At 39.2% G+C, this 13,116-nt stretch overlaps 1 protein-coding gene across 1 annotated transcript in view; it reads right to left on the bottom strand.

Moving 5' to 3' along the window:
* Antxr2 (ANTXR cell adhesion molecule 2) overlaps window positions 1–13,116 on the bottom strand; it is a 127,615-nt gene that overhangs the window by 93,353 nt on the left and 21,146 nt on the right. The window contains exons 5-7 of the mRNA XM_059274707.1: window positions 12,848–12,955; window positions 12,654–12,722; window positions 11,767–11,847 (exon numbers count right to left, since the gene is read on the bottom strand). Coding sequence (XP_059130690.1) covers window positions 11,767–11,847; window positions 12,654–12,722; window positions 12,848–12,955 — 258 coding nt within the window. The remainder of the gene's footprint in view (window positions 1–11,766; window positions 11,848–12,653; window positions 12,723–12,847; window positions 12,956–13,116) is intronic.

Genomic DNA, 13,116 nt, shown 5'->3' on the forward strand with positions numbered 1-13,116 from the left:
TTGGAGCTTAGAAGCTCAGTGAATATATCTACCACTGAAACCAATTTATCTGTTATTCATTGCCATAAAACCTAAAATCCTGAAGATCCCATGGTCTACTAACACTACAGCTGCATTTCAGGAGGTGGATACAATATTTAGGAGATCATCCTACTTGTACAGATCTCAGTGTGTAGTTTTTCCCACTCCCAGTGAATTTGGGAGACACCTACAGCTAAAACATTAACTACCCTAGGGAATGGTATGAACTAGAGAGTCCAGAAGAGTGAAAGATTTTATGCAGAACAGACCAACTGCAAAGCTGAATGTGAGCAGCACAGGCCCTGTTATGCAAAGAGGGGAAACTATAAAAATGAAATTTGAGACCCTAAGAGTATGGTACTCAGTAAGAACATCCCCAAATAAAACTGAAAGATGTGCACAAACCCCACCACAGAAACACAATAAATATGAAAAGGCAAGGCGTCATGAGTCCTTCAACATACCATATTTTTCAACCACTGACTTAAAGACACTGGAACAATCCTCAAAATCATTCCACAAATAGAGAAAGCAAAGTACCAAATTCATTCTTCAAAATCAGTATTGCTCTGATACCAACTAGATAAGGACATAAAACACAAACACACATACACATGCACACAAAGAGAAAGACAGAGAGACAGAGATCTGTAGACCCATTTCTCTAGTAAACAAAGACAAAATTCTTACAAATCATGCTCTTGTGAATATATTAAGAATCACACATACGGTGCTGGAGAGATGGCTCAGTGGTTATGAGTACTTGGTGTTCTAATGAAAGACCCATATTCCCAGCACCTACATGTTGGCTCACAATCATTTATAACACCACTTCCAGTGAATAGAATGCCCTCTTTTTCATCTCTCCTGACACCAGATATGCACATTACACATACATACATGCAGCATACATTCATATACATTAAATGAAAGTAAATAATTCTTTGTAAAGAAAATTATAAAAAGACATCACACATGTATTATGACCAAGTAGGTCTTACTCCAGGCAAGGAATGAAAGGTTGGTTCAACATACTAATGCAACACACAAGGACTTAAAAGACAAAAATTACATCATTGTCTGAATAGGTGTAGAAAGGCCTTTGACAAAGTTCAACATCCTTCCTGATAAAAGCCCTTAAAAAACAGGAATAAAAAGAATATACTAATATACTAAAGATTATATATAATAATTTTGCAGACAACATGATACTAAATGGGGAAAAACTGAAAACATTTCCCTGACATCAGGAATGAGACAAGAGTGTCCACTCTCACTGTTCTCATTCAATATAGTACTTGAAGCCTTAACTAGAGCAAAAATGTAAGAGAAAGAAATTAAAATGAATAAAAACTGGAGAGGAAGAAGTGAAGGTATTTCTATTTGCAGATGACATAGGTCCAAAGCTAGAAGAGCCTGATGACTTTCCCAGAAAACAATGAGAAATTATAAACACTTTCAGAAAAGTCTCAGGCCATAAAATGACCATACACCACTCAGTAGCCTTTCTATATGCCAATAAAGGCATTCCCAAGAACCAAACAAGGAAAGCATCACGTTCACAATAGCTTCAGGCACTTACCCAAAGGGGTGTTAGAAACGTTAAGACCATGATGGAGGAAACTGAAGTGGTGACTAAAAGACACTTTCCAGGCCTCGCATGTTCAAGGATGGGAAGAAGACATTGGAAAAATGGTTATCTAGCCAAGAGCAATCTGCAGATTAAATATAAACCCCATCCAAATCCCAATAAAATTCTTCACAGGACTAGAGAAATTAATTCCAAAATTCTGATGGAAGCACAACATCCCTGATGATCCAAAACAATGCTTAATGGAGAACATAATACTGGAGGTATCACAGTATTCTAGCTCAACATTCCTCTATATTACAGAGCCATAGGAACTAAAACAGCATCGTAGTGGCATTAAAAAAGGCACATAGACAAACATCCCAGAATAGAGGACAAAGAAGTCCCGCAGAGATGTAGTCATCTAACTTTGGACAAAGATATTAAAAATATATTTTGAAAAATGGCAGACTCTTCAACAAATGATGCTGGAAAGCAGAAGATCTATCTTATCATCTATTTTACATAGGAATGTGACTCAGTCCATATCTCTCACACTGTACAAGCATCAATTCAAAGTCAATCAGAGACTTTAATTTAATACCTGGATCCTTGAAATTGCTAGAAGAAACACCAATAAAGAACTTTAAGACATAGGCATAGGCAAGGAATTTCTGAAAAAATAATCTAACAGCCCAGAAAATAGCTCTAAGAATTGGTAAATGGGATTCTAAAAAATTAAAAAGCTCCTGCACAGCCAAGGAAACTATCACCAGAACGAGAAAAATCTTCATAAATTACACAGCTCACATGGGATTGATATCCAGGCTATATAAAGATTTTAAAATTTGAGCACCAATAAAACCAAGTCATTCAATCAATGAATGGGCAGTGGATGGGATAAACAGTTCTCAAAAGTAAAACAAGAAGTGGCCAATGAACGTGAAAAGCACTCAACATCCTTAGCCATCAGGGAAACGTAAATTAAAAGCAGTTTAAGTTCCGTCTCACTCCAGTTAGAATGACTGACTTCTAGCATATAACGAACAGACAATAGTGAGGATGCAAAGAAAGGGCCATGGCCTGCTGTTCGGCTGTGTTCCTTCGCTCTTGCAGACAAGGGCATCTGCTGTTGCTGTCACTGCCGCTGCTGTTCTATTCCCTCACTGACATCAGAACCCAGCTTCTTTGGGCTCTGTGGCACACATAGCATACATACACACATGTTTGCATACATATACATGAGAGTGAACACACATACACACACATAAACATATGTTAAATTCTTTTCTTAAGAAAACAAACTAAAAATAGAACGACCACATGAACCAGCCATACCACCCCTGGGTATATACATGAAGGACTCTAAGTCAACATACATGTGTCCATGTTTGTTTGTTTACTATCCACAATAGCTAAGACATGGAACTATTTAGATATACATCAGCAGGTTAGGGAGTAAAGGAAATGTGATACATACATGCCCAGGGGAACTTCATTCAGCCATAATTAAATGAATAAGGGCTGAAGAGATGGTTCAGCGGTTATAAGTTATAAGTACATACTGCTCCTGCAGAGGATGTGAGTTCAGTTCCCAGCACCCATGCCAGGCAGCTCACAACTGCCTGTAACTCCATCTCTGGAGGCAGGGGGAGGGGAGCTTCAATGCATCTGGCCTCCACGAACACCTGCACTCTCATGCACATTTCCACATACATAGTTAAAAATAAATACTTAAAAAAAGCTAAACCTCAAAAGGAAAAAGAAAAAGAATGGTATTTGCAGGAAGGTATACAGAGCTGGAGATAGTGTATGTGTGTATGGTGTGTGTGTGTGTGTGTGTGTGTGTGTGTGGTGTGTGAGGGGATGTGGTGTGGTGTGTGTGTGTGTGTGTGTGTGTGTGTGGTATGTGTGTGTGTTGTATGTGGGGGGGCTGTTTATGTGTGTAGGTGTGGTGTGGGTGTGTTTTAGGAGGAGTGTGGTGTGTGGTGTGTGTGTATGTGTGTGTGTGTGTGTGTGTGTGTGTGTGTGTGTGTGCACCAAGTGTCCTGCTGAGGGCTGGTCTTTCTTTGTTCTTTCTCTTCATTTCTTTCCTTCTTCCTTTTGTGAACCACACAGTCTCTAAGGTCCTTTTCATCGACATCTGCTCCCGCGGGATACAGGTTGAGTGGAAGAGGAATGTGAAATTCCAGGAGGCAGAGCTCATGCAGGAGTCACTACTGAGGCACACCGCACCATTTGTAAATCTTGTGCTTATAAGCTTGTGCAGAATTACAATGGAAAACAGACAAATAAGATTGTGTAAAAACTCGGTGTTCCAAACTATTAATCAAGTGGCCATGTTTAAATGCCTTTGTTGAAACTCCTTCCTATTTAAGACTTGTGTGAGTGCCTCCTGTATAATGTGTATAACAATTTAAAAAATGGTTTTCTAGTAACAAAAAAATTCGAAGTCCAAATATGTCATCTTTTCTGACTTATAGGGTGTAATAAAATTTCTGATGGATTTCTGGGCATGGTGGCTCACCACTTTAATCCTAGCACTTGGAAGGCAGAGGCAGACAGATCTCTGAGTTCAAGGCCAGCCTGGTCTACAACAGCTAGGGCTACACAGAGAAACCCTGTCTCAAAACAACAACAAAAAACAAAACAAAATATCACACAAAAAAAAAAACCAAATAAATAAATAGGAAATGGCTGCTGAACTAATTACAGTGTCCCTTACAAACATTGCTCATTTTCTGTTGCCTATCACCAGTACAGTTCAGAAGCCAGAATTCTCTGAGGAGATGGTGAAATTGCAAACACTGATTTTGTGGAATCTCTCTGTGTGGCGAGGGCAAAGGGAAGAATCAGATAAGGCTGTCTAGTCTCTACTCTGGGCTAGCACCAAGGCTGGGTGGAGAGGCAGCTGTGGGAGCTGCCTGCTGGCCCTCCTTGAGGGCACAGATGTTTGGCCCGAGATGGAAGCAGATGTCACGACTGCCCCTTCTCCGCAGCCAAACTTGAACGCAGTATCAAAATGGTGTTTCACCCCGGGTGCTGCAGGCACGTTCCAAATTCATTTGGATTAAACCTCCTCTGCAGTCTCGTGCAGTGTCAGGCTGCAGACTTGCACTAGAGACTGGGCTCTTCACTAGCTAACAAGGGGCAGACACGCCCTCTGCAAGCAAGAGCTGGCACAGAACTGGAGAACGGGAAGCTGTGGTGGTATTGTGTTCCCCAAAATATTGTGTACCCTAATAAACTTATCTGGGGTTAGAGAACAGAAAAGCCATTAGATACTTAGGATAGGCAGTGGTGGCACACACCTTTAATCCTAGCATTCCAGAGGCAGAAATCCACGTGTTCAAGGATACAGCCAAGCATGGTGACTCACGCCTTTAATCGCAGAAAGCAAGCCTTTAATCCCAGGGAGTGGTGGTGGAAAGCAGAAAGGTATATAAGGCGTGAGGACCAGAAACTAGAAGCTTTTAGCTGGTTAAGCTTCAGGCTTTCGAGCAGCACTTCGGCTGAGAGCCATTCGGATCTGAGGACACAGAAGCTTCCAGTCTGAGGAAACAAGATCAGCTGAGAAGTTGGCCAGGTGAGGTTAGCTGTGGCTTGTTCTGTCTCTCTGATCTTCCAGTGTTCACCCCAATACCTGGCTCAGGTTTGATTTTATTAATAAGACCTTCTAAGATTCCTGCTACAGGAAGCAGCTCTAAGTCAGAAGCCAGCTATTCCAGAGACTCCTCTGTCTATGACGAGTGCATTGTGTTGGCTTCATTTGACACTCACGTGTTTATAGTTGCTGATTAGTAACCAAACACAATGACACTGTGGTCAAGGAACCATCACTTGCAGAAAAGAAAAAAAATAGATTTTATGATATATTTAAAAGCATGTCTCATGTATGTGGAGTTTTCTATATTTTTCTTGAGATCATATAACCTCCTGAACGAGTCTACATATTAGAGGTGAGTTGTAATATCCAGTAGGACACACATAAAGTAAAAACCGTATCATGAACTGAAAACTATGTATGATATAGTTAATGGGTTTGTTTGTTTTCTGGAATTTGGGACAATATAGGGCTGTTTAGTGAAAAGTTATACTTGGGATACTCCCATGATAAAATTTAACCTGGAATAAATTAATGGAGCAAGAAAGTCAAAATATTATTTACAAAATATTATTTATGGCATCTTCAAAGCTTATGACAACAGTACAAGGCATAGCTCAGAGCATTATGATTTGAATATCAAATGTCCAGTTTGGAAAAAGACAAAATCATGCATGCACACATGCACACAAATACATACATGCACACAGGGACACACAAACACACACACACACACACACACACACACATACACATACACACATACACACACGTGAAAAAGTAATCAAGTTTTGCAACCTTCTACAAGCCCTACACTCTACTGCTCCTCTATGCAGGAGAGCATAAAAATATAAAGCCACAGACAACATTCACCAATCTGGATCCAGCTATTCCTCAGGAAGTCTCCTTGTCTGGATTACCCAATTTTACAGATTAATATTTTCTCACACTTAACACTAGTAGTAAATAAATTCTTATCATCTGCGATCTGAATAGTTTCAATGAAATATAGCATGAACAACAGGGTGAAATCAAAGTTAAGTGGACTCCAAGTTAACTTTGAATGCTCAAATACTGTATAACTATCCAGATTAACAAGGAGTTCATTTCTCTGTAGGTTCTACACTAACTGGGATTCTTTGAGATTTATGCTGCACCTAGATGCCTTAGAGAAAGTTGTTCTTAGCGCTAGGAAAGGGAACGGGCATGCATTGGCGGAGGCTGGGAAATGGAAGTAATGGACGCTAGTAGTAAGGTTTAGACTGCTAAGTGTTTTTATGCTCAAGCATACTTAGGGCACTGTATTTTATTTGTCTTGCTTTATTAATTTATCATTTCTGAAAGAAAGAAAAAGCAACCCCCCATTTCAAATTGTCTGTTAATTCCATCACAATCATGTGTATAGCTGTTTATCCTGAAGTGATTTCTCCTTTTTTATTGACTGATACAGTATCCTAATTACAAGATTATAACTTGAAATCTAAAATGGTCTTTTAATAAAAAAAAAAAAAACCCAGAGCCAGATATTGGGGTAAATGCTGAAAGATCAGAGAGACAAAGGAACAAGCCACAGCCACCACCTCTTACCTCACCAACTCCTCAGCCTGAAAAAGCCTCTAGTGTGGTTCCCAAGTGCTGGGATTAAAGGTGTGTGCCACCACTGCCTGGCTCTGTTTCTCTCCTAGACTGAGTCAATCTCATGTAATCCAGGGTGGCTTTGAACTCACAGAGACCCCAATGGATCTCTGCCTCTGGAGTGCTAGGATTAAAGGTGTGTGCCACCACCACCTGGCATTTATGTTTAATTTAGTGACTGGTTCTGTTCTCTGATCTTCAGGCAAATTTTATTAGGGTACACAATATATCACCACCCAAGATTATTTTGAACTTATCTTAATAGCTTGAGTATAATAAAAGCTAAGAAACCTTTGTGACTTTAGACATGGGGAAAAAAAGGAGCCTGTGTTCTAATCCTTGGTGATCACGTTGTAGCATCGAAGCAGCACCCTGAAAACCGATTCCAGGTTTGAATAAATCTTGTCAATTTGGCTTCTTTTCTCAAGACTAAATCTTTACAGTCACTCAAGCTCTGCACTTTTCATCAACCATGATTTTACAAATACAGGTTTCCCCAGCTAAGACGGTCACTGAAGTCACTGTGGTGTTCAGCTTTTAGTCTCCAGCTTCTCTGCTTGCCAAGAGAGAACCGAGTTTGCAGTATTTCCCCTTCCTGTTATAACGTAGTTCTACACCTACTCAGATTTTTTTCAAACAAAACAACAATGAACATGACTAGAAACAAGTTAGCTCCAGATGCCAATGTTTATATTCCCAACACTATGGATGAAGTGACTTTCAAAATCTACATTGTATAGTTCCTCCTAGACAGCATCTATTGCAATGTTACTTGAATACACACTGCCTGGGATTATTCGCTTCTTGTTTATGCACCTGTACTTTATGTTAGCTCTTTTTCCAAACATATTCTCATTAACCACAGTCACCCTGACTATAAGTGTTCTTAAGTTTCTGACCACAGTTATTCTATGAAGCCAGCTTCATGATGGATTCATCTCTTTCTGTTTAATCTTCTCCAAGATACTCTTATTAAAAACAAAACTTGTATAAATAATTCCAAGTAGTGAAACATCCATGGTCCTGCTTTGAAAAATAAAAGCAAGGGAGTTTCCACAGGGCATTTTTACTTTTGCTCTTTCTAGACTGTTCATCAATCTGTGGGTTTGTTTTATTTTTATCTTTTCTTCCACAGCATTGTGTAATGAATCACTGACCTTGAACCACGGGATACTCACAAGTTGGGTCTGACTTTTAGTAGTTCAAATACAATTTCATTTCAAATATAAATTTTGCAATCATTTTCTCAGGAAACCAAAAACAATTTTAATGACTACAATTTTTAAAAAATAATCTCAAGTTTAGAAAAAAGAAATTGTTTGTGCTTGCAGTCAGTGTGGTGGGGGAAATAACATAGGGAGATGTAATGACTCAATTTTAAAAATTTCCAACCTTAACATTTAATTTGTCTTCCAATTTTCTAAGGGACATTCCCCCTCTGGGTTTTTTTTTTTTTTTTTTCTTCTCTCAAAATCAATTGGATTCCCCTCTCTGCTGAGCTCTTCTGTTTGTCCAGGAAACTTCCGCCCACTGTGTATGAGAAGTTTTCACTCTGCCTTCAGCTAGTTATCCGTCTTAGGAGCCAAATGCTGCTGTTACATTTGACTTCCTTTTTTGTTCCTTAGTCCTATGATCCAGAGATCTCTCAGGTTTTGGTAACTTTTAATCACCCCAATTCACCATTTTATTACCCATCTATCACGAACAACACGGCTACAGCACTAGTAACACCCTATGCACAGGAGTCCATGCAGCATGACGTAAGAATTGCATACCCAAAGGTTCAGGCTCACCCTATTCTTGACTTCATTCTGACCAGGAGCGAGAACCTGCTGGGTGCTTCCCTGGTTAGGTCCTTGAGTTAGTTTTATTCTTAACAAGCTAAAAATACTCTGCCTTAAGGAACTATGATTCTTTGAGTATAGTCTTTCCTTTTGATACCTGGATCTAAGTAGCACTAGAAAAGAATGCTCCCTCAAAAGAAATTGTGGCTTTTTTTTTTTTGTGAGTGTGGGGTCCTGAAATTTTACATAACTTTTGACATAGCAAATACAGATCTCATTACCCGGTTTGGGACTGAGTCTTGATCCCATGACCTGAAGATTTGGAAGTAATGACTGGCCAAATCCTTGACATTGATTATCATACCATCTAGAAGTCCTTTTTATGACCTGCTTACTGAATTCAATTTATATAGTTATGTGAATCCAATCCCCATACAGTTATGTCCTATTATCCCTAGGACTTTGTCACATACATTGCTGAACATCTTTCCTAGTGGATTGCCTCACAGATGGATCAATTGCTGCATCTTATATGGCTATTGAGCTCTGCTTTCCTAGCTCCCCACCAGATGTTTTCAAGTCCAACATCTCTGCCCTGGAACACTCTTAACCATCTAACGAAATACAACTCATCACTTCCATTCCCATGGGTGAAATTTAAAATTCAAGAGAATTACATTACAGGATATATTCCAAGTCACATGGCTCCATAGCAGCAGGTTGGAAGTCATACCTGTCCTCCTACTGTCAGCCTCAGATTGTCTCCACCCTTTTTCCCTCTTTCACAGGGACAACTGTAAGAGACTGTGAACACACGACTCCATTCTATACATCGCCCTACCCATTACTGTTTGTTGTTTTTCCTAAATCTTCATGACCATCATACAAATACCAGGCTCTAAATTAACCTTCCATTTCATTTATGAGATGAAACTCATCCAAGTATGCCTAAATCTTCATGATCTTAGTCAATGGTATCTGTCAACATTTACTCTTTAAATCACTGATCCCAGGCCATTCTAGTCAAGTGTGCTTTGTTAATAATTAGCCCCACTCCAATGGTGAGAGTCCCATTCAAATCCCACCATAAAAAGCCTTCTATAGCATCGCATATCCAAACCAAGCCTGTCTTCACGTCAGTTTACATCCAATCCACGTTAGCATTTGATAGCAATTATGATTTTAGTTTCTTTTGAATTCCCTGGAGTGACTACAACTCCCCTCTTCTCACTTCTCTGAAAGACTGAAGTGTTCTTATTTATTCCATCTGCTTAGCTTTATTTAAGTACACACCACAGTACAATTTCAGCCATCAGTTTGATAAAACATAACTCACTCTGAAAGACATTCTATATTTATTATAAATAACAAATACATGTTTCAAACAAGGCAGTAGCGTGTAACTATAAAATACAATTCAAGTTTAAGAATAAACAAGGGTCTTATATATTCTTGGGGACTGAGCAACCTCTGTCCTAAAAAAAGAGATGGCCTGGTTGAATTGCATCTTATTTCTACAAAGAGATGCAACCCCCAAGCTGGCATCTTATGGATAAACACGTCGGGCATTACTAAGACCAGACTGCTGTTGGTCTCCAGCTTCCACTTGCAGACCCTGCAAGGTTTCCCAAGGGGGTGTTCCTTGAGGTAACAGAGCAGCTGGAGCTGAACTGTGCTAATAACAGGGTGCCCATCTGCACCCTCCAGACGAAATGCAAGTGGTTTTTCAATGTGACTCGGTGTCTAATTTCCTGCTGATTCTTCTGACATAACTTATTCAAGCTAACATCCACCAAGAGCTTCAGTGCAGACAGGCTGGAATGTACTTAAATCACATCCTAAAGTTTCCCTGAAGGAAAAAACCACTGTACTTCTAACCCCCAATCATAGTTTTGGGAAGCTAGGCTGTCACCTAGAAGATTCTGAGTTAAGCTTCAGATGCATAGAACAACAACAACACAAAATCAGAGAACTAATCCAGAGAGGTCTTTACATGCACACCCCTAAGCACAATAAAAAATCTATCAAAAATACACACCACTGACCAGTTTATGGGGAGTCAATTATTCCTCCCTCCCCTTGAATTTTAAATTTTACATCATATTGTTATTTACCCTGAACTTAGCCATAAAACTTAACCATTTTTCACGTGGCAATTTTTCCCTAAAAATCAAAACTAAATAATCTACGAAAATCCTGCAATGACTTAATCTCCATTTTATTCTGCATTTACATTTGGGAAGTCCACTAGATGTGACTGAACCAACTTATATGTCTTCTCTAAAAACTCCATTAGTTCTTGTAAAAGTAAAGCCAATAAATCCCACCCTGCCTGTCTCAGGAACATGATCTTTAAAGAGAAATTTAAAATGCCAGAACCAAATGGTGGCAGTGAGATACTTTTCCCTTTTATAAATGCCTAAAGATTAAAGGAAAAGATTTTGCTTAGAGATATATATTCACTTGCCGTTTAGGGTGATGTTTACCAAATATCATAAATACTTAATAGCAACTGTTCCTAGTGCTTCTAGCAAAAGGCAGTAAAATGAAACATAAACCTCCCCAGCAAGAGCCAGGAACTCGACTCCAAATTTCATTCCTCGCCTTCTCCGCCAGACCCCGCTCAGGAGAGCCCGAGTCTAACAGTCACCAGGGAAGACGCTGCTGAATCCCAAACAGAAATATTATGTGCTCCAGGGAAACTATTAATCATTTAAATTGGAAGAACAACTGCCATCAAACCTTCAGCCACTGGATCAAGTCGCCTGACTAATCCACAAGCAGGCGTGGAGGAAACAGTCATCCCGCATTCCAATCAAATTTTTTATTTTACATTTCTCCTATAAAGCCTGGAGAAACTCTCAAGGTATAAGGTGGTTAACTCCCACGCTGAAAGGGTGGAGATGTCGGAGACAGTTTGTGAAAATCTTAAACTAGAAATCACCAGCCCAGGATTGCAGAGCGCACATGGAAAACAGTGTCAAGTCTCATGGACAAAGACGTCTGAGTCTTTAGAATTACCTCATACTGGCAGCAACAAACAAAGCTCCTTTCGCTACACACTGCCCACCTGCTCCACATGCGAAAATTGCTCTTACAGCTTGAAAAGCATGTGAAGTTATCAGCCTTCCAGACCTCAGAGGCATACTCACAGAATTGATGATCCCTTTGAGCGCTTGGAATCCACCTTTGACAGGGAAGACTTGGTCCTTGGAATCAGCAATTTTTTCCAGCTTTAAAAAGAAGATGAAGGCTTAATGGGTGGCTGAGACACACAACCCTTTATAAACTCGCATTTTATATAAACTGGAAACTTCCTGCCTATGACTCATGCACTCTGTGATACAGTAAATTGTTTTAATGATCAAATACATATATATATATATATATATATATATATATACACATATATATACATATATATACAAGTATACACACAAGACAGTGTTATGTAACTATAAAAATACAATTAAAATTCAAGGCCTAGAACTGATAGTAAGCAGACCAATTTCCCTCCAAAGATACTACAATGAAATGAACTAAAAAGGTCACTGGCTACAAAGTCAGAGCAACATAGAGTTGGTCTAGTTAATATGTTGATGGCAGGAGATTCTGTAATTTTAGCCATTACTTACACAAAAATTTAAATGTAAAGTGATTTGTGAGAAAACTTCATGCAATAGATTTATATGAAAAAAAAAAAAACCTTAAAGATTTCTAAACAGACTCTTCAAATCCCTGCAGATAAGAGTTCTAGACATAACAATCATCAGAGTCTTACCAATTAAGGTAAAGGGATGTTACACAGCATTAATCTAAGCATTTATTTTCTTTTGAGACCCACACCAAATAAATATTCCAGAAATTTCTTTTGAGTTTCGTTTTCCATAACAAGACCCATGAACATTCTGACATTTTAGGAGAGCTCAAAACATACATCATTTTATGAAAAATCTTTATAAGTCACAACAGAAGAGCTCTTTTAACTATCTTTAAGGCAAGTTAGTGAGTTGCAGTTTACAGATCTGGTGTAACTCACCTGAGCTTGTTCAAAATCGAGGACTCCAACACAGTAAACACTAGCACCAAGTGACCTGGACTTCTTTGCCTGTGAAGAAGCAAAAACAGGAGAGGGAGTGGGGAGGAGGAAGGGGAGAGACTCAAGTAAGCTATGTGTGCACGCACAGCTGGCCGAAACACGGGGTGTGTAGACGGCTCCTGCTCAGCACTCACCTCATTTTCCGCGTATGACGGTACCAAGCCATCCAGCTTACCATCCGTCAAGGCAATTATGATACTGGAGGTTTTCAAGCCTCCTGCGTTTTGAATTTGTTCATTTGCCTGAAAATGAAGAATAATTATTTAACTAACCATTTAAATTTTAACTTTTTTTTCTTTTTCTTTCTTTTTTGGTTTTTGTTTTTGTTTTGTTTTGTTTGTTTTTTTTTTGGGGGGGTTTTTTTTTTTGGTTTTTCAAGATAGAGTTTCCCTGTGTAGCTCTG

Source organism: Peromyscus eremicus, chromosome 10 (assembly GCF_949786415.1).
Source record: "Peromyscus eremicus chromosome 10, PerEre_H2_v1, whole genome shotgun sequence".
NCBI lineage: Eukaryota > Metazoa > Chordata > Mammalia > Rodentia > Cricetidae > Peromyscus > Peromyscus eremicus.